Here is a 20,167-nt window from a genome sequence, read left to right as displayed (position 1 = left end):
TTGTAAGCCGTATTCCCCATACTAGAGCCACGACACACAAGCCACTTGTCCCGGCCCAGCGATATCCCAATACTGTCCAAAGAGTTCAGCACTCCACTCACAAGCCGTGCCCGTTCCCGGTAGCTCCGTACCTATGGAGACATCCTCATGCTGCGACTGGGTGCTAGCTATCGTAGCGGCTGCATCAGTAAATACCGTGGAATGAAATTGGTTGGTTGGGGGGGTTAGCTTCTGTTATTTGGTTTTGTCGCATAAAAGCGGTAGTGGGCGCCGGACTACAATCTCCCGAGGAAGGTAGTTGACGAGGCCTCGTACTAGTTTCATGGTTGGAAATAGCTGGTGAGACTTCAGACGGGTGAACAGCCAACTCCGGATCAGAGCATTCGGGTGTTTGTAGCGCGATTTGCATTCGGTCGCGTACGGTCAAAGCCTTCCATCGCAGCTCCTCAATATGTTTCCAGCGACGATCTTGGTTGGTGCCAGGGTCGTTCTTCCAGTAGTTGTAAATCTCATCGATCGCCCTCCAAACGGTACTGGATGGCTCCGCGGGTGGTGCCATACAAAGACCTAGAAGAAGACACGCCAGGGCATCCCATTCGAAATAAGTCTGAGAGAGCCAGAGCCATTGCTTGCCCCTATCATACTGTCGCAAGGTGTGCGCATGCTGGAGGATCTCCTCGCAAACCTTTTGGGAGTTAGCTTGGATGAGCGAGCCGAGATCATGGTCCGATCGTGGCTTGCACAAGGTCAATTTCAGCTTGGCGAGAATCAAACGGTTAGATGCGGCCGTAACGAAATCAAGGGCGATATTTCTGTCGCAGTGCGACAAGTACTGGTTCTCAATTCGCTCCTTAAACTGATCGATCGCCTTGCATTTCTCCGAGTCGCTGTGGATCGGATACGAATTTTTATGGCAGAAGCTATCAGAGAACACCACTCGTCGCGCAAACCGGCTCACTTCGAACCGAACCAGACTGAACAGCATCTCTGTCCGCCCGGGTTGGTTGGGTGGCAGCTCGCCCATGTCGGGATCGAGATTGGTGTCGTTGACGTTCAGTGGTAATGCGGTGGTAAAAGAGGAGTCGAGGATAGTTGGCTCCGAGTTATTGTCCTCGGCTGTGCGCACATCCAGTGTGCAAATCTGCCACCAGAGCCGGCGTTGCATTTCCGTCTCGAATGGAGACAGCTTCACCGTGCCTCCATCACAGTGCAGACCGATCTTCATGGCTGTCCCAATGGCAATGCCGACCAGCGAGCAGACATTGGGGCCATTTTCGTCGCGTTGCCCGCATATCTAGAGAATGTCATTTTCACCACACCACTTCATCCAATCTGGGCAAACTGTGGAAATACTTACCAGATAAAGAACGAATGCCTGCAGGACACGCAGGTCCAGAGATTTCAGGAAGTCCGCTCGCCGGAGTGCATCCTCCACTCCGGTCCGGTACCTTGGTCGATCAGCGACGGTGAATCTTCAGGTGCAACTTAGAAGTAAGAGCTGAAGGGAAACATACCGCTTCAGTAGTGTCGCTTTTTTCTCGTTGAATTCTCGATGGCATTCAGCGGCCGACATGGTCACCACAGTCGCATAATACACGGCGAACATCAAACATTCCGTGTAGGAATCGGGCCTCAATCGACCTCGAATGACCCTCACCACAACTCGTTGGATAGTGGGAACATGAAAGATCTTGAGGACTGGATCGACCACATCCAGATAAGTCTGCCAAATGAATGAAATTACGGCGGTGGGCGGATGAAGGGGCTCTACGGGTGGTGCTGGGTCCGAGTGGAAGGGGAAACGCTGCCCGAGCTGCCAATCTGCGGGCCGAAACGAAATATTCCGTTCCAGAGACTGTAATGTACACTCGATGTGTCGCACACGAGCTAAGAGGTCATCGTCCATGCGTGGAGGGTCCGGTCTGGACGGCGGGTATGTGCACTGGATCTGGGTCCGCACGCAGTAGGCGCAGGGCAACTCGCGGTCGCATTTGATCTTGCGGCGGCGACATTCGAGACAGGACCGTCCCGATGCGATCACTCGTCGTGTCATGGGGATCTTAAGAACAGGTGCGGAGGAATCTGGAGAGGCTCCGAGAGATGTCGAGAAGCGATATAATAATCACGACAGAATAGTAATCATGGCAGGCTGAGACGGAATGCTCGGTCGAGTCTCCGATTGGTCGCGCCGGAGGAGAACGGAGGAACCCTCCGTCCTGCCATTTGTTAGCCCTAATTCATGCATCTCTGACAATATTACGAGGAATATGTGGTGATAGTAAGTGGCTATACTGACGATGAATCCATCAGTACACTCTTCTCTATCCCATCATACATATAAAGATGTCCTTCGCTTCCCTTCGTCAATGGATCTCCAAGCGCAAAGCAACTCTTTCTCGAGAATCGGTCAGCCATTCCACTAGTCTTCCACCGGCAATTAGTGACTGTTATTTCTAGAGTCCAAAGCCTGTCCAGAAATCACCCGCAATGTCTCAGACATACAAGAACGTCGCCCTCGTTGGTGTAAGTTCATCCTGCTCATTTCTCATGAAAGTAAACTCACGTTTCCACAGGCCAGTGGCAACATTGGCAAGATCATCTTAGATGGCCTCGTTGCCTCCTTCCAGTTCAGTATTACCGTCCTGTCTCGTAAAGAGAGCGAGGCGACTTTTCCAGACAGGGTTTCCGTCTATGAGACCGACTTTTCCGATGCCGACCTCGAAACGGCCTTTCGGGGCAAGGACGCCGTCATCTCCGCCCTCGGAGCGACCGGGTTCAGTATACAAAAGAAGATTGTCGATGCTGCCCTTCGCGCCGGTGTCCGACGATTCCTTCCCTCGGAGTTCTCTGCCAGCAGCCAGGACGAGGTCGTGCTCCAGCTTCTGCCTCTCTTTGGTCAGAAGAAGGAGCTCATTGAGTACCTGAAGTCCAAGGAATCCGACACCTTCTCGTGGACCGGTATAGCGACTGGCTTGCTGTTTGATTGGGTATGTGTTTTCCGATATTAAGGCTTCGTTCGATTTGTTCTAACATTTCCTGCTGTACCAGGGTCTTGAGAATGGCTTCCTTGGATTCGACATTTCAAGCAAAACCGCCACCATCTGGGACGGTGGTAATAAGAGCTTCACCCTAACCAACGAGAAGCATCTGGGTCAGGCCGTCGCCTCGGTGCTGCAACACCCGCAAGGTACCAGCAACAAGTTCCTGTATGTTGCGTCTGTTGAAACCACTCAAAATAATATCCTCGCTGCGTTGGAGAAGGAGACGGGTGCCAAGTGGACTGTAAACTCGACCACGACGGAGGAGCAAGTGGGTGGGGCAGTCAAGAAGCTTGGTGCGGGCGACTTCAGTGGTGCCTTTGCCCTGGTTCGCGCCACCGGCTTTGGGAATACTCCAGGTCTACGCGCCAACTATGCTAAGGACAAGACTTTGGCCAATGGCATGTTGGGACTGAAGCTGGATACTGTCCAGGACACTGTTAAGCGTCTTGTTGCCAAGTAAGCATGTGATAGCCACGGTTAAATACGGAATGATATTGAGTGTGCACTTAAACTTGCACTGTTTAGAATCAGTATTCTTTTAGTTGGTATCTGATTGACGGTCAAGGTAGCTGACTGATACAGTAGCCCGTCCTATGCTCTCAGTGAAGTAGATATATGAACAAACCCAAAACGCATTTACAATGAAGTTTGGTTTTTTCAAGTCATATTATACACTGATTAACAAAGTTCTTGTGTTTTATTGACTGTTCAATAGATTGGTTTTGAGTTGGATGACATAGCATCAGAGCCCTAATATTCTGTAGTTTCTTATATGATGCCTAGAGTCCTACCAACCTTCAGGACCCATACTACGTACACGAAACTGATGTTATATATAGCACTTTATACGATGGGGGGCTCTTAAATTGGCCGTAGTGAATAAATATCTGCAAACAAGCTAAACGAACCAACATTGGTTCAACCAAACATGACTGAATAATCGGATCATTTAAGACAGAGCGCGAAAATTTCAATTGCAGAACATGTATTAAGCTAAAACAACAGATGTTCATGACTGCCGTTTGGTTTCCTCTTTGGGGCATCCTTGCCTTGGATAATCTGATATCCGGACATGACTTTATCCACGATTCCACTACCTCCAGGTTTTTATCATATATTTGAAGACGCTGATCCTGAATCCACGTCATCTATATATAAATTCGGTGGACACTCGGTGGAATTGCTTGGATCCGTTCGGTGAACATGCGGCATCCCGATATCCCAATACCCCGACAGTCGAGGGTCTAACAGGGATTTATGCAGGGTCATCCTAACTAAATCTATAGAATTATGTTTAAGACATCTTTTGGATCTAGAATCAGGCTTCAATATACGATACATTGTGAAGCCCAAACTATGCACAAGCAGGGGATATGGCACAGCAGTCTCAAAATTGATTGACTCCGATAGACTGTTAGACTACTATAGACTATTGTGGACCGCGACGGTTGATTTTGTAGGTTCTCTACTTACAGCAAGGCTGAGTACGTTGCCGTGTGTTGGGCTCTTGAGGTCGAACTTGCGTACTCGGGGTGCGTGCAGGGTACATATTGTCTATATAAGACATCCCATATTCCCCCACTTATTCTACAACTATTCATTCCTTCATTATCGACCCGTCACTCTTTACACTCCTTACATTCTCTCTCAATGAAAGCCTCAGGCTTGATTGCCGGCGTGTCCGCCACCACGGTGGCCGCTACCTCCCTAGCCGACGTCTACACGACCTCCCACGTCCGCAGCGCCCTCCTAGCCAACGGTACCCTTTTCGGCCTCTCCATGACCCCGTCCTCGGTCACGGCGAACCCCGCCTACAACGCCTCAACGAGCGGCTAATTGTTCTTCCCCGACGCCACCTACGACTACTGTAACGTGACCTTCTCCTACGCGCACAACGGCCGCGGCGACAATGTCAACCTACAGTACTGGCTGCCCAGCCCGACCAACTTCCAAAAGCGCTTCCTTGCTACCGGCAGTATGGCATATGCCATCAATGGTGGCACTGGCTCGCTTCCTGGTGGTGTCATGTACGGTGCGGTTGCCGGTATCACGGACGGTGGCTTTGGTGCGTTTGATAACTCGCTTGATACCGTGTTCCTGCTAGCCAATGGGACTATCAACTACGAGGCGCTATATATGATGGGATACCGTGGTATCGGGGGGATTACTATGATCGGGAAGGAGTTTGCCAAGGGCTTTTACGACATGGGCGATGATAAAGTCTACGCGTACTACCAGGGTTGCTCGGAAGGTGGTCGTGAGGGATGGAGCCAGGTCTAGAATTACCCAGGTGTCTATGATGACATTATCCCCGGTGCCCCGGCGATTCGCTACGGTCAGGAACAAGCTAATCACCTGTACTCCAATGTCGTGGAGAAGACGCTGGACTACTACCCGCCTTCCTGCGAACTCGAACGTATCGCCAACGCCACTATTTCCGCCTGCGATCCCCTCGACGGCAAAAAGGATGGCGTGGTAGCCCGGACGGATATCTGCAAGTTGTATTTCAACGTCAACTCCACCATCGGCCTGGGCTTCGGCAAGGGCAAGCGCCAGATGGGTATGGGCTCTAGCGCACCCGCCATCAACGGTACTGTCTCTGCGAAGGGCGCGGTAGTGGCGCAGACCATCATGGACAGTCTGCATAATTCCAAGGGTCGTCGCGCGTATATCTCCTACCAGCCCTCGTCTTCTTTCTCGGATGCTGAAACGAGCTATAGCTCCGTGACGGACTCATACGAGTTGAGCATCGCTTCGACCGGTGGTGAATGGATCACTCGATTCCTGGAGCTCCGTGAGACAGATAATCTTTCTACCCTGGACAACGTGGCATACGATAGCCTGCGTGACTGGATGGAGCTCGGCTGGAAGCGCTATGAAGATGTTCTCCAGACTACCTGGGCTGATCTATCCAAGTTCCAGTCTGCCGGCGGCAAGATCCTTACTTTCCACGGTGAATCCGATCAAAGCATTCCCACGGGTTCTTCAGCCCACTTCTACGAATCCGTCCGCGACATCATGTACCCGAACATGAAGTACAATGAGTCCACCACTTCCATGGGTGACTGGTACAGCCTCTTTCTTGTTCCGGTGCATCGCACTGCGCTACCAATGATGTCCAAGCGAACGGTCCCTTCCCGCAGACGAACCTTGCTGTCATGATCAATTGGGTCGAGAATGGGGTTACTTTTCAGACGCTCAATGCGACCCATTTGGCGGGTGAGTATGAGGGGCAGAATGCGCAGTTGTGTGCCTGGCCATTGCGGTCGTACTGGGCTGATGGTGAGAGGATGGAACGTGTGTATGATCAGGCGTCTATCAATACGTGGAAGTATGACTTTGGTGCGTATGATATGCCGTTGTACTAAGCTGGAGGTTCGCGTATTGAGGGGGGTGGTATATCTTAGTTGGTAGATAGCATGTCGCTCGCTTAAACTCTGTTATCTGGATATTTCTATTGAGTCTACCAAGTCAAGTCTATACTCTGCAAGTGCCCTAGGCAGTTTATATCAGATAAGATAACCGTCCGATCTCGTCCTGGCACAACCTTGGCTTTTGGTCATTCCCAAAGGGGTAATTGACAAGGATAACGGTTATCGACTCGATATAAAGCAATTCGGGCGTTATAAAAGAGTGCATACATTTTCAGATAGGGCTACACTAATGTGCACTATGTAATCGGCGACGTCAGCTGATCGAAATGCATGTATAGTCTATGCACACGCCGGAATATGCAATTCTATGCACATATATGCAACCTATATATACATCAAACTTCCACCTAAAACACCCAAGGCGAACCTACAACCCAACAGCAGCAACCAACGCATCCAACGCCGAAGAATGCGTTGACGCATCCACCAAATTCACCGGCCCCGTCCACGCCTCCCCCAACTCATCATTCTCCAAATTCCGATCCTTCCTCCAAATACTCTCCGCCGAAGCCTTAATCACCTTCTCATAGTCATCATCCGGTGCAACAGCATTCAGCACCGCGAGATTGCGGATGAAGATACCCTTGAACTGGGTGGAGTTTGCGTCGCAGGAGTCCGGGTCGCAGGATTCTTGGATGACGTTGGAGGTGGAGTTTGTGAAGGTTTTTATGGCGGCTTTGGCGATGTGAGTGGCGGAGGTTAGGTAGGTGTTGTTTTTGTTGGTGGTGTGGAGTTCGACGAGGGCGCCGAGGATTATGCCTTGGTTGTAGGTCCATCTGTTTTTGTTAGCTGAGTTAAATTTTGGTTAAGATTGGGGAAGGGGGCGTACTCAGTCTGTCCATTGTTCTTGCAGTCGTCAGTCAATCCGTCGTTAATGGTGCCATTGTCGTTGATGAATCCAGCAGTCGAGAACCAATTCCACAGGTTCTCTGCATCCTGGCGATACTTTTGCTTGTTCGGAGCGCGATTCGCCAGATGCGCGGCGATCGACAGGAAGAGTTCGTTCGTGACAGCGTTAACATAGACATTAGTTATATCGGAGTAAATGCCGGTGTTTCCGCAGGAGGCTTTCTTGGTCGAATTCTAACAGGGTCAGCTCGCGCATTCTTGAGTATATTGGAGGTGACCTACCAAATGCTCATAAATCCCAATCGCAACATCCAAATACTTCTGCTCCTCCATAAGATCATACGCCGCAATCCACGCAAGCGCCCACCACCCATCATCATCATACGACCCATCAATCCACTTCCACCCAACCTCATACGCCCCATCTGTCTTTGTCGGGGTCGCTGCTGTCGACGAAGCCACCCCCGACGAAGAAATCGTCACAGACGGCGTCGCGGTAGCATTCGGCTCCAACCTCCCAAACGGCAACGGATTCGACTTCGGCCCAACATAATATGTATTATTAAACACCTCTCTTGCTGTTTCCTGCACGGAGTCCGAGGAATCGTCGATGAGTGCTAGGTCCGCGAGCACGGTCATGCAGTTTGCGCCGTTCCACCAGCCGCAGGTATCCCAGATACCGGAGGATGTGTTGTACCATGATTGCAGGACATCAAGAGCGGTTTCGGCGCGGGAGAGGGGGGTTGATTGGGCGCTTGTTGTTGTGAGGAGGGTGAGGGTAGAGAGGAGGATTGGGGTTAGGGATTTCATTGTCATGGACTGTATATGTACTCCAGGGTATATGGCCGGGGAAAATATATACACGATGCAAAGTTTAAGGAATGTATAGTAAGGAATGTAGTGCGAAATCGACCCAAAAAAAGAGCGATAAGTCCTCCTAAAAACAAATGACAGAGCAGGCGACAGACAAACCAATTTTCAGGAGACCCGAACACTTAAATACCAGGTATGATCAACCGAAACAGATCTACACCGGGATTGGAGTTTTAAAACCACATATCACATTCCGTCAATTCAGTCACATCACATACCGGCGCCACATATTTTTTTTTTGCTTTTTCCCTTTTTCCTTTCGGGCAATTCGGATTGGAGCTGTCACCTACGTAACTGCAAGGGTTGAACTGTTGTTTTTCCTCCAATGACACCTTGCGGATCCATGACATGACTTGACAGGCGCCGGCGCGTCGCTAAGTGCAAGCCCTAAACTGTATGCGTAACTTTATTTGTAGTTCCGGAGACGGGCTAAAGTTTAGTGCGCCCTTGGTTTGGTCGATCAGTGGTGTTCTAGATTCCATCCCTGGATATAACCGGTTTCTATTATCTAGTTGGGCATGCAAGATCTAAATCTATCTTCTAATACTATGTATATACGCCGAATATGCACACATCTATGTCTATGTACATCCCACTCCTCCTGTTTTAACTTTTATGTAACGAATAAACAGTAATAATTATTGAAATTACTTGGCGAGTTCCTGTACATCAAGGTTAGTATACCAATATCACCGCGCGTCAGACATCTATGACACCAAGAAACTTACGCTCGCCAATTTACTCCTTGCGCGGATCTGGGGGCCGAAAAACACAAGCACCCATGGGACCAGAGTCAGCCCAGCGCCCTGTATGTGATTAGTTGGTGTTCGGAACCTGACTCGAGCGAAGGGGGGCCATCTTACGATTCCGCCTAGAAGACTGGACGCCTCGGGATAGCCCAGATTGGTAAATAATTGCCGAGTAACCAATGGGAAGACACCAGCGAGGAGATTCCGGCCTGTTATCGAAGTGTAAGTAACACAGACAGCGCATATAACATACGCGACGCGACCGAGACAAGGACTAGATACTCACAGCACGATTGCGCCGCAATGGCTGAGCTCGCGTAACGATGGTACGTATCGGCCAAGTAGTTGAAGACAGCCAAGTAAATGGAGAAAATGCCCATGGTCGCGCATCCGACGGCCAATGCGGGAACGATAAACGGGATCGAGGGGTAGGATGTCCAGCCGAACCAGAAGAGGCCGATGGGCATTAGGGCGGATTCGACGCAGGCGAAGTAGAGTCTTGCTTCGGCGGTTTGAGGGAGTAGTTTGTATCGCGAGGCGATCTTGTCTTGGCCGATGCTGAGGAAGGTTGCGACGATTACGCCGGCACACATTGCTGGGGTTGTCAGTATACATCACCTGGATCAATGGTCTTGGAGAAATGACATACAGGTAAAAACGGCTCCCACTTGCTCGATGTTCATGCCATGGTTGGTTTCGAACACCACAGGAATCGAGCCGAATTGGAGGTAAAGAACAGCCCAGCTGAACGAGATCCAGACCGAGAAAGCAAAGACGACCGGCTCCGTGAAGAGCATATCTATCACTGTTAGACCCCCCCAAGTTCACAAGAATAAGAGCGACTTACGAAAAGGACGGTAGCAAGATTGACTGATCATGTCAATGAAAGATGCCCGATTCTCATCACTCTTAACCTTCCACCGGATGCGCTTGATCTTCTCTGAACCGTCACCACCGCCAAACATAACTCCATAGTGACCGGCTTCCTCGAGTTTCTCATAGTACGTGTTCAACGCCTTCGCTTTCCATCTTAGGATAACGTCTCCTCGTGTCTCGCTGAAGAAGAAGTACATCATGACGACAACGGCTGCCGACACAATGGCGTGCGAGTAGAAGATCCAACGCCAGGTCGTGTGGTAGACAATAGCGCCAGATAGCAGCGGCGCCAGACCGGTACCGAAAAGCGCTGCTGCTGAGAACAAAACCATTGGCGTGTTGCGTTCTTCCGCGTGGAAGATGTCGCTAATCACACCTCCAACCATAGTCGAAAAGGTCGCTACAGTCGTCAGTATACTCATACGCAGTCTAGGTAGCTATGGGCAAGATACATACAAGCTCCGACACCCTGTAAAAATCTAGCGACACATAGTCCTGCAAAAGTATGTGTTCCTCCACTGGCAATAAGGCTTGCTGTCCGCATACATGATTATCAGTTACCGTTTCCCGGCCGAGACACACACGGACCAGCTAAGGCAGAAATAAAAACACACCGACAAAGAGAACACCACTAGCAAGGAAAATAGGTCTCCGTCCTTCAAACTCCGACAAAGGAGCCAGGACCATAGGCGCTAGCGCAAATCCAATACAGAATATGGTAATGGACAGGTTCGCGACAACCACACTAATGTTCCACTTATCGGCCAGTATCGATCCAGCCGGACTGACCTCACCCGCCGATAAACCCGCCAGCATTGTTACTGCGCATGATATCCAGGTCATTATATTCTTGCGCCATTTTGGCCATTTAAACGGGGATGTGTATTTTTCGAGCTTGGGGGCTTCGGGCGGCGGCGATTGACTGGGTTCCGGAGGGAGCGTAATAAACGGTGTAGGTAATGGAGTGTCGAATTCGAGGTATGGGTGCTCAATCTCAAGCGATTGAGCCTGAGGTGACTTGTCCTCCATTGTCGCGGAAAGTGGGAATGGTGTGTTTGATCCAAGCTTCGAGCATTGTGAGAAGGTGGTTATGTTGTCGCATTTATATCAGCCCAGACCAGACCCCGAAATTTTTTTTAAAATTGAAAAAGGGACTCGGCCCGAGTTACCGACTAAGCTAAGATAAAAAGGTGATTACGAGGCCGAACATCATCCGTTTAGTATCAAAACAGACGATCCCGGGGGGTTTTGGGCGATAGGCCGGAGTTTTGATATTGCTCCAGGACAGCCATTATCAGCCGGGAGTTTTGGATCTAACCCTATGGTGATAGCTATCGAGTGTCATGATGCCGGAATGTGAACTCTGAGTGTTCTCATAGAGGACTTACGACCTGTTTTCGGTTTTGCCTCCAGGATTCGGAATCCCCACTGGGACCGTGAAAATCTCCAATTCGGAGAGAAGTGCGAATTTTGGGGAACGGAGGAATGTTCGAACTCCGCTGTGACTCATTATTTTCAGGGCTATTTGTGATCTTGAAGAAGTGACAAATCCACAGCATATGAATACCTTTGCATAGTGGCAAGACAGATCTACAGGTACTGCGACAACTGCCGTCCTGGAAGATACTTTTGCCTCGATGCGAGAATCTCACGTGTCTCGGCTACTGCGATAGAATGACTCGTCCCGAGGCACCGCACCAAAAGTTCGTTTGCGATTTCCCCTGCAGCGCCGATGATGTTCCCCTCTATTGCTCCAGATTGGCCTGCGCCTGCCCTGTGCCTAGAAACCTACCACACCTACGACGGAAGATTCACGCCCGCTGCAGGCACATCATAGTTCTGGCCATCTCCCGAAACACCTTCTCTTGTTCTCTTACGACTCCCCCAAATCCGGGTTCTCTTCTCCACTCGCTCGCCACATCTGTCCTTCTCCGCAATGAATGCCCACGCCGGGTGATGCCACAATGGTCAAAGCTGCTAGGTCTTATCAGTGCCAGCGATGTTCGCGCTCTTTTGCTCGGTTGGAGCATTTACAACGTCATGATCGTTCGCGTATGTCCGCTTCTCTTCCCCGGATCCGGACCCCCCCCCCCCCCCCCGTGGGCACCCGATATGCGCGATCAGCACCAGGATTGACTAGGGGTTGTTCCAGATACCAAAGAGAAACCTTTCGTGTGTAACGACTGCCCGAAATCTTTTACGCGCAAGTTAGTATTTTTCTTTTTTCTCCTTTTCTTTTTTTTCCCCCTACTTTCTCCCTTTCTTCAGATATCTGCCTCCTGCATATCACGCACGCTAAGATCTCTCGCAGGGATTTGTTGGCTCGTCACATCCGCTTATCCCACTCGTCGTCGGAAGGGCCTGTGAATAATCACGATGCTACAGCAGCCCCAATCACACCCACGACGACTACCTCGTTGGCAGAGGAGCAATCCGCAATATCGGGTACTCATGGACCGTTTCAGCCCATGACCAATGCGCCTGGCGAGAGTGCAGCAGCGTTGACTGATCCGTTCAATGCAATGGGATCCTCGTCCTTGTACGATGGGGATGACTTCACCTCCTTCCTGGATAGCATATCACTCCCTAGTCATCCCTACTCCGTGGCTTACCAACCCCTCCCTTTCTTCCCGGTTTTCACGGCCGGCGATCATAATAATCTGCACTCACCTTTAGACTATGTCCCGACTGCATCGTCTGAGAAAGACAACGCATCGGCCAACGACGACCCCTCGCCATCCAGATCGGTGCTTCCCCGACATGGTACGCATTTACCGTCACTTCAGCCGGAGGGGTCATCCCTTCAGCACAACAAGGCTCGTCGGCCGAAGGACTTTGTACCGGTGACGGGGCAATATCGTGATCGGATTGTTGCATCGCTGTGGGAGTACTCGAATGTACTTCTTCCTAAGCCGTCTATTCCATCACGACATGCATTGTCACGATGCATCACCGGTTACTTTATCGGGTTTCATGACCATTACCCGTTCATGCATATCCCGACATTTAGCATTGATGCCATGACACTACCGCTGTTTCTGTCCATGGCTGCGTTAGGTGCGCGGTATTGTCGTGAACCAGACACCAGTAACAATCTATACCAGGTAGCCAAGGTCGTGACCTTGGAGCACATACGACGCCAGTTCCAGTCGTCCAAGGAGACTTCCCAGGATGACCAAAATTTGCTAGAAACAGTTCACTCGTTGTTGCTTCTTACATCCGTCTCCATGTGGTTTGAGCACAATCCACCGTTCCAAGAAGCGCTGTACATCCGGAGCTTCATGGAGACGCTGGTACGACAAGGCGGACTGAATTATTTGCCCGATTCAGATGGTTCATGGGAGAGTTGGATACGGCGCGAACGCGTAAAGCGAACGAAGTTGATCGTGTTTTGTTTCTTCAACATCCAGACCATCGTCTTCGATCTCCCTCCAATGATCCTAACAGAAGAAATTCAGTTAGACCTCCCATGCACCGAGGGCGAATGGCAAGCGAGCAGCCCTGCTCTCTGGCAAGAAGAGCGCCGTCAGCGCAAAAACGAGCCCAAATTCCAGGACGCCCTATGGTCTCTATTCTGCCGTACCCCCGGTGGAAATGAAGAGCGAGGAGCTCTAGAAAGCTTCACATCGCTAGGCGGCTACGTGCTCATCCACGCCATAATCCAAAATATCTGGTCCATGCAAAAAACCTGCCGCATGCCCGGATCACGAAGCCAGTCGCTTACCACAACGGAAATAATCGCCTTCGAACAGGCACTTGAACGCTGGTGTCAATGCTGGGAACGAAACCAGGAATCCTCGATCGATCCCATGAGCCCTCATGGTCCTTTGTCTTTTACCTCGGCTGCGCTCCTGCGCTCCGCGTATATTCGTTTAAACGTGGACTTTAGCTCTGCACGACAATTGCAGACGTGGAATCCGAAGCAAATCGCCCAGTCACTCCAAGATAATGTCCACGTTCAACGCAGTGAGCGACTCACCCGCGCAGCGCTACACTGCGCACATGCGTTGAGCACACCGATAAAGCTGGGCATCAATTTCGTCGCGCACACGCAGGTCGTTCTCTGGTCGAACCAACACGCGCTGTGCTCACTAGAGTGCGCTGTCTTACTTGCAAAATGGCTCGAAGTTGCCACAGCTCCGGGGATGTATCCCAGTGGATTGACGGAGCAGGAAGCGAAGCTGCTGGATTTCGTTATCGAGATGGCGCTGGAGACGAAACATGAGGCATCACGGGAATGGTTGTTGGAGAATAATACGAGGCTTAGCGCGACAGTGACGAGATTATGGGCGAGGTTGTTTACGGCAGATTATATATGGGAGATGGTGAGTCTCGTGGGCCAGTCACTAAACAGTTACGCGGATATACTGGAAAACGAGAGTAAATAGCATAGCATAAGACTCGCATTTGTCAATCTAATTCCAACTCAACGCTTCTTCCCCTTCCTCTTCTGCTTCGGCGCAAAGCTTTTCTTCTTCAGCCCCTCCCATTTCTCCCCTCCCAGCTCCAACCCCTTCTCCCTCACCAGCTTTATAAAGTACTTATCTTTGTTCATGGCCTTCAAGTCTACCCCCAGAAGCCCCGCCAAAACGGGTGCAAGATTGTGGGCCGCACAGATTCTGAAATCGCCGCTCTCGACATATTATCTCGGTCCAATGCTCCCGTGTCAGTGCTCTGCCATGTCTCTCCTTTCCCAGGCTCCACTGCCTGCTCCATCCGCGGTCATGTATCCGCTTCGCTATAGTAATACAACAATCATGGAGAGGCGAGTAGCTGTCTTCCTAGACGAGATATACGGGCCAGATTTTATGCACTGAAGCAAGGATCATGAAAAACTGCTGGTAGACAGGTTCTACTTTTTCGGCAGCACTTTTTGAGATACATGGAGCGCCTCCAGAGTGCCCAGTTCTTCGAGTCTTTCATGCACAGCGACTTAATAAAAGCTGCTGTTCAGCTGTTGACTGATAAGGGAATTTTTGTGCTTACAGACTCTACTCTGGACAGGACCCTGTAATCTATCATTGTGAAGTCCACAGGGAACCTTTTCTCAACTCGATTTGCTAGATGACTGTCAACGAATCGTGCGGAATTGAGGGTTTCGAGTACGCAAGACCCGGCTCAATGGAATTGAACCTCAGTATATTGTTCAAGTTTTGTTGGTGCTGATCACTTTCTTCACCCCAGCGAATCATACTGAACTAGGTTGATGGCTCACTTTGGTTCAAGTTAACCAGTAACTCAAAAGGCATACTCGATTATTGAATAGGATAGCAGAGCAAATGGCCATCCCAGATACAAAGGCAAGGAACTGTTGAGATGAAAGGTGCAGGACGGAACATTCAGAAGCGCAGCCAAGCCAGCGGAAAGTCGACCCTTTCAGACATCTTCATACGGCCCATCACACTGTCAAAAAAGAAAAGCCTTGGGGACATAACGCAAGCGCAATTTAGATGGGTTGGTACGGTGAATTGAGTGCAGGTGGGCCCTCTCGAGACAATCAATCCAGGTATCTGAAATACATGTGCGACCTCCGTGACCCTCTCTCCTGTCTACCTCCCACGTCGTAGGCATATGTCTTGAGCATTCCCTAAGGGGTCTGGTCTGCGCCATATGGAACCGAGACCTCGTGGAATGGTTTGAGAATTATGTATATACATATATATATATATATATATTTTCGGTGTTCGGTGCTTCTCGGAGATAAAAGTGGCTAATTCCGGCCACGACGGGTTGGGTGAACTTTCACCTTTCCATGCAGATGCTATCACTATTACGAAATAAAAAATAATTCAAAGCATCTAGAGAGCCAAATACTTTCGGACTTTGGCTCTTCTTAATCTCCGGCTTTTTTCGGGCTTAAAGAGAGAGGGCGAGAAAGCGAGAGGGATACAGTCCGTTTGTGATACCCGTCTTATATAAAATCCACAAGTCAGCCATGATCTTTGATCAGTCCTAGGAATATTGAGAGCAACTTGATTGTTTGAAAACCCTTATTGTTCCCTATCTTCTCCGCGCTCTTCGGCCAACAGTTTCACAATGAGCAAACTCCTGGTCGTCTTTGGTGCCACTGGCAATCAAGGTGGATCTGTTGTCAAAAATGTCATCAACGACCCAGTTCTCTCCAACCAATACAAGATTCGGGCTGTCACTCAAGATGTCTCCAAACCAGAAGCGCATGCTCTTCAGAAAATGGGCAAGGTCGACGTCGTGCAAGGCGATGCAGACGACGAACTGTCTCTTGAAGCAAGCCCTTGAGGGGGCTCACACTGTCTTCGCTCTCACCGTGACCATCTATGACAAACTACTCGAGGCACGAGAGCTATCTCAAGGCAAGGCAATTGCCGATGCTGCTGTTGCGGCTGGGGCCAAATACTTTATCTTCAGCACTCTCTTCCACATTGCTCGGGTTTCTGGTGGCAAATACAACAAGGGTCGCCATTTCGACTGCAAAGCGGAGGTTGAGGACTACATCAGAGCGCTGCCCATCAAGAGCGCGTTCTTCGCCCCCGGTTCCTTCATGCAGAATTTCAACTCGAACATGAAACCACATCCTGTGGGGGACGGCACTTACGCATTGGCCAACATTGTTGCTCCCGGCACAAAGATGCCGCTCGTCAACATCGAAAAGACGGGAAAATATGTTGCTGCCATACTCGCCAATCCTGATGAGTTTGAGGGCAAGATTCTGGCCGGGGCGACGCAGTTGTACACGATGGAGGAAATTGTTGGGATTATGAGCAAGAGCTCAAGGAAGACAGTGGTGTACAAGCAACTTCCTAAAGATGTTTTCCGCAGCTTCCTACCACCAAACATGGCCGACTATCTGGTCCACATGCTGCTCTACATCCAGGATTTTGGATATTATGGGGCAGAAACAAAGGAACTGGTGGCACAGTCGGCTGCCAATGCCCGAGGCACACTGACCACTCTGGAGAAATATTTTGTCGAGCATCCCTTGGGTCTAGAATGAACGGGAAAGATGGGAATGGCAAAAGCCCGCTGGGAAGAAAAAAGCAAACTCGGACTCATTGGGTGATAATTTTTCGTGTATCCTTGATATTTGCTTAATCTATTGTTTGCTGTCTTATCGTTCCTTACACCCAATAATTTAAAAAGGGAGGTTTCCTTTTCGCGTTCTCGCAACGTATAGTGGTAGATACCAGTAATCAGTGACTCCAGAAGCAAGTCCTCTCGTGTCAATGGATCCCACTTCCTTAGGAACCTTGTGCGCCCCTTGTCCTTTTCAGGCTCATGGTCAAAATAGAGAGGATCAAAGCCGATCAAGTCATTATCAAGAGTAGGGCCAACGACCATCTTTATACCCATGTTCTTCAGTCTCTCTGCATCCATGACATCCTCCTGCTGAGCGTTGACAAGGTTTCATAGAGCGTCGATGACAGGGTGGACGTTTTTGATATCTCGACCGTCACGAGATTTGTGGTATAGTACTGCTGCCATTTCCTAACTTGCCTTTATTAGCAAGTGAAGAACAGGACTCATTTGAGATGAGAGAGGAGAAGTCAAAGAAGTGCTCATAGGTACATAGTTATTGCATAGTTAACCTTTTTATGGATTTGTTATGTAATACAGTGCTGCATTAACTAAATGGTTTATGCATCTCTCCATATTCTTGCGGGGTTGCCGGTTAAATTCACAATTAACCACCACCATGCACAACACAATATGATGATGGCGATGCAGACCCCTCCTGCACCCCGGAAAGAACGGACCTCAGAGGTTTCTCCTCATCGCGGTTTGAGCCGATTGTCATAAGATGAGGGTCATCAATTTAGGCGAAACCGGCTGGTCTATATGGCCTAGGATGCTTATAAGGCTGCCAATGCTCTTGCTTTAGCTTGTTCCACTACCTTGACGACAGTAATCATAATGTCTTCCTGGCTGCTGGCTCTGCATGTGTTCTGCCTCCTCTGTCGGGGACTGGCCTCTCCCGTGCTTCATCCACGATCTGACGATTACTTCCAACCCAACTCCACTGGCCTCTGGATGCAACATGGCTTTGAAACTGTCCTCGTACAACCTTTTGGATACGATGGGTTTCGTGTCCGTGCATGGCCTTTCCGGCCCCCTACCGGACAGGAGGCCAGCTTCATCTATGACCCTCCGCTAGAAGGGCCTGAGAATGGTGAGGCGCACGGAATGCAATTCGACACGGCTTCCATTGGCAACCACAGCGTGACCATTCGGAATGGCAACATCCTCGTCCGTACCATAGGATGGGGCGGTAACCCCGGGGGATACCGACTTGCTTTTATCCGTGTCGAGGATGATGGTTCGGAAACCCTCCTCACCAACGAGTATGCGCCGCTCAAGTCTATAAACCCGCGATACTACTCCTGGCCCGGATCTGGCAGCGAATTTAACGCTCAATTCTCGTTCAGCACGACCCCAGATGAGCAGGTCTATGGCACGGGTACACAGCAAGACCATCTCGTCAACAAGAAGGGCTCGACGATTGATCTGATCAACTTCAACACCTATATCCCCACGCCCGTCTTTATGAGTAGTAAGGGCTATGGCTTTATCTGGAACATGCCTCTCAAGGACGAATGGAGTTTGGTCCCTGGCGCAACAGATTTACAGCCGATGTGGCCACGGTGGTGGACTACGTGATTTTCGCAGCGCAACCCGGAGACTACGACACACTCCAGCGGAAGCTGTCAGCACTTACCGGCCGTGCTCCCACGCCGCCAGACTGGTCGTTGGGATACCTCCAGTCGAAGTTGCGGTATGAGAACCAATCCGAGGTTGTGCTGCTAGCTCAGAACTTCAAGAAACATGACGTCCCCGTCTCACTTATTGTCATTGACTATCAGTCCTGGGCGCATCAAGGTGACTGGGGCTTGGATCCCGCCTTGTGGCCGGATGTAGCTTCCATGGCCGCCCAGGTTAAGAATCTCACAGGGGCTGAAATGATGGCATCCCTGTGGCCCAGCGTGTCTGACCATAGTGCCAACTATCTCGACATGATGGCCAGTGGGTATCTATCAGCTACCAAGTCCGGACCCGGTACTACGGACTCTTGGAACGGTTCGTACATCCGCAACTACGATGCTACGAATCCTGCAGCACGCGCGTTCCTCTGGGACACACTGAAGAAAAACTACTACGATAAGGGCATCCACAATTTCTGGATCGACCAGGCCGACGGTGGCGCCCTGGGCGAAGCCTACGAGAACAACGGTCAAAGCACGTACATCCAATCCATTCCCTTTGCGCTTCCTGATGTGCTATATGCGGCTGGAACGCAGGCAAGTGTGGGCAAGCTGTATCCTTGGGCACATCAGCAGGCCATCGAGGATGGTTATCGCAATGCTACGAATAGTACCATAGGCACTGCATGCGACCATATTTCCCTCAGCCGGTCTGGATACATCGGATCTCAGCGTTTCTGCAGCATGATTTGGTCAGGAGACATCAGTTCCGTGTGGGAAACGCTCGGGCTGCAAATAGCCAGCGGTCTATCTGCTGCCGCCACAGGATGGGGGTGGTGGACTGTTGATGCGGGAGGCTTCCAAGTTGACCCGACAGTGCCGTGGAGCGCCAACATCGACACGCCCGAGTATCGCGAGTTGTACGTTCGATGGTTACAGTGGACGACTTTTGTGCCCTTCATGCGGACACACGGATCCCGAGCGTGCAACCATCAGAGTGCATACACCTGCGACAACGAGCCCTGGTCATACGGAGAGGAAAATACACCCATCATCGTGTCGTACATCCACCTGCGATACCAGCTCAAGGCCTACCTCCAAACTATATTCCAACAGCTCCATAAAACAGGCAGGATGATCATGCGGCCGCTGTACATGGACTTTGAACGATCTGACCAGAACATTGCCTCCCTAACTCAAGCCAACACCAACGTCACCACGCAGCAGTACATGTTTGGTCCTCGTCTGCTCGTGACGCCCGTCACTACTCCAAATGCGACGGAATGGTCGGTCTATCTGCCCCAGACGGGTGATAATAGTACTCGGCCCTGGACGTACTGGTGGACGAACCAGACGTATGCTGGAGGGCAGATGGTGACTGTTCCTGCGCCGCTGGAGCATATTCCTTTGTTCCATTTGGGGTCGCGCGTGGAAATTCTTCGTGGTGATGTTTTCTGAAGTCGGACATTTTGTGCGAGATTATAGGTGACCCTGTCTATAATCTATGACTGTCTGGCTTTTAGGATAGGACAAGACGAGTTATTTCCCGATTAGCAAGGAAGAAAGGAACATATTGACACCGCTGCGGCACTCTAAACATTATATGCTCTACAAGAAGATATGACCACTCAGTATATTACGTATGTCAACATTGTGTTAGCGTTTGCTTCCTC

At 50.4% G+C, this 20,167-nt stretch overlaps 8 protein-coding genes across 8 annotated transcripts; 5 read left to right on the top strand and 3 right to left on the bottom strand.

Moving 5' to 3' along the window:
* Positions 1 to 21: 21 nt before the first annotated feature.
* Positions 22 to 2,053, bottom strand: ASPGLDRAFT_72259 (transcription factor domain-containing protein; the record flags this gene model as incomplete). The annotated part of the gene is made up of 4 exons (XM_022549604.1): positions 22 to 179; positions 316 to 1,294; positions 1,358 to 1,448; positions 1,515 to 2,053. 4 exons carry the CDS (start codon positions 2,051 to 2,053, stop codon positions 22 to 24), a joined length of 1,767 nt encoding a protein of 588 aa, XP_022404863.1.
* A 434-nt stretch (positions 2,054 to 2,487) lies between these two features.
* Positions 2,488 to 3,501, top strand: ASPGLDRAFT_118887 (aromatic alcohol reductase; the record flags this gene model as incomplete). Its single annotated transcript, XM_022539993.1, has 3 exons — positions 2,488 to 2,523; positions 2,574 to 2,987; positions 3,049 to 3,501. The coding sequence occupies 3 exons, from the start codon at positions 2,488 to 2,490 to the stop codon at positions 3,499 to 3,501; spliced, it is 903 nt and encodes a 300-aa protein (XP_022404862.1).
* A 1,190-nt stretch (positions 3,502 to 4,691) lies between these two features.
* ASPGLDRAFT_1506507 (uncharacterized protein) lies at positions 4,692 to 6,708 on the top strand (the record flags this gene model as incomplete). Its single annotated transcript, XM_022542168.1, has 4 exons — positions 4,692 to 4,775; positions 4,965 to 5,298; positions 5,332 to 6,131; positions 6,185 to 6,708. The coding sequence occupies 4 exons, from the start codon at positions 4,692 to 4,694 to the stop codon at positions 6,407 to 6,409; spliced, it is 1,443 nt and encodes a 480-aa protein (XP_022404861.1). The 3' UTR covers positions 6,410 to 6,708.
* On the bottom strand, positions 6,534 to 8,285 carry ASPGLDRAFT_43315 (putative glycosyl hydrolase). Its single transcript, XM_022545789.1, has 3 exons — positions 7,607 to 8,285; positions 7,305 to 7,558; positions 6,534 to 7,251 (listed from the first exon to the last, which is right to left on the bottom strand). Exons 1-3 carry the CDS (start codon positions 8,132 to 8,134, stop codon positions 6,843 to 6,845), a joined length of 1,191 nt encoding a protein of 396 aa, XP_022404860.1. The 5' UTR covers positions 8,135 to 8,285; the 3' UTR covers positions 6,534 to 6,842.
* A 559-nt stretch (positions 8,286 to 8,844) lies between these two features.
* ASPGLDRAFT_32620 (uncharacterized protein) lies at positions 8,845 to 10,851 on the bottom strand (the record flags this gene model as incomplete). The annotated part of the gene is made up of 8 exons (XM_022544204.1): positions 8,845 to 8,859; positions 8,926 to 9,003; positions 9,061 to 9,155; positions 9,233 to 9,541; positions 9,596 to 9,745; positions 9,794 to 10,222; positions 10,279 to 10,356; positions 10,437 to 10,851. 8 exons carry the CDS (start codon positions 10,849 to 10,851, stop codon positions 8,845 to 8,847), a joined length of 1,569 nt encoding a protein of 522 aa, XP_022404859.1.
* Positions 10,852 to 11,786: 935 nt separating this feature from the next.
* On the top strand, positions 11,787 to 14,210 carry ASPGLDRAFT_118154 (transcription factor domain-containing protein; the record flags this gene model as incomplete). Its single annotated transcript, XM_022539935.1, has 3 exons — positions 11,787 to 11,874; positions 11,975 to 12,029; positions 12,134 to 14,210. The coding sequence occupies 3 exons, from the start codon at positions 11,787 to 11,789 to the stop codon at positions 14,208 to 14,210; spliced, it is 2,220 nt and encodes a 739-aa protein (XP_022404858.1).
* Positions 14,211 to 15,858: 1,648 nt separating this feature from the next.
* Positions 15,859 to 16,942, top strand: ASPGLDRAFT_72254 (uncharacterized protein; the record flags this gene model as incomplete). Its single annotated transcript, XM_022549603.1, has 2 exons — positions 15,859 to 16,029; positions 16,067 to 16,942. The coding sequence occupies 2 exons, from the start codon at positions 15,859 to 15,861 to the stop codon at positions 16,790 to 16,792; spliced, it is 897 nt and encodes a 298-aa protein (XP_022404857.1). The 3' UTR covers positions 16,793 to 16,942.
* A 767-nt stretch (positions 16,943 to 17,709) lies between these two features.
* ASPGLDRAFT_72253 (uncharacterized protein) lies at positions 17,710 to 20,120 on the top strand (the record flags this gene model as incomplete). Its single annotated transcript, XM_022549602.1, has 2 exons — positions 17,710 to 18,346; positions 18,385 to 20,120. The coding sequence occupies 2 exons, from the start codon at positions 17,710 to 17,712 to the stop codon at positions 19,950 to 19,952; spliced, it is 2,205 nt and encodes a 734-aa protein (XP_022404856.1). The 3' UTR covers positions 19,953 to 20,120.
* Positions 20,121 to 20,167: the final 47 nt, after the last annotated feature.

Source organism: Aspergillus glaucus, assembly GCF_001890805.1.
Source record: "Aspergillus glaucus CBS 516.65 unplaced genomic scaffold ASPGLscaffold_3, whole genome shotgun sequence".
NCBI lineage: Eukaryota > Fungi > Ascomycota > Eurotiomycetes > Eurotiales > Aspergillaceae > Aspergillus > Aspergillus glaucus.
Note: the sequence above shows the minus strand (reverse complement) of the source record. Positions and strands in the feature narration are given on the sequence as shown.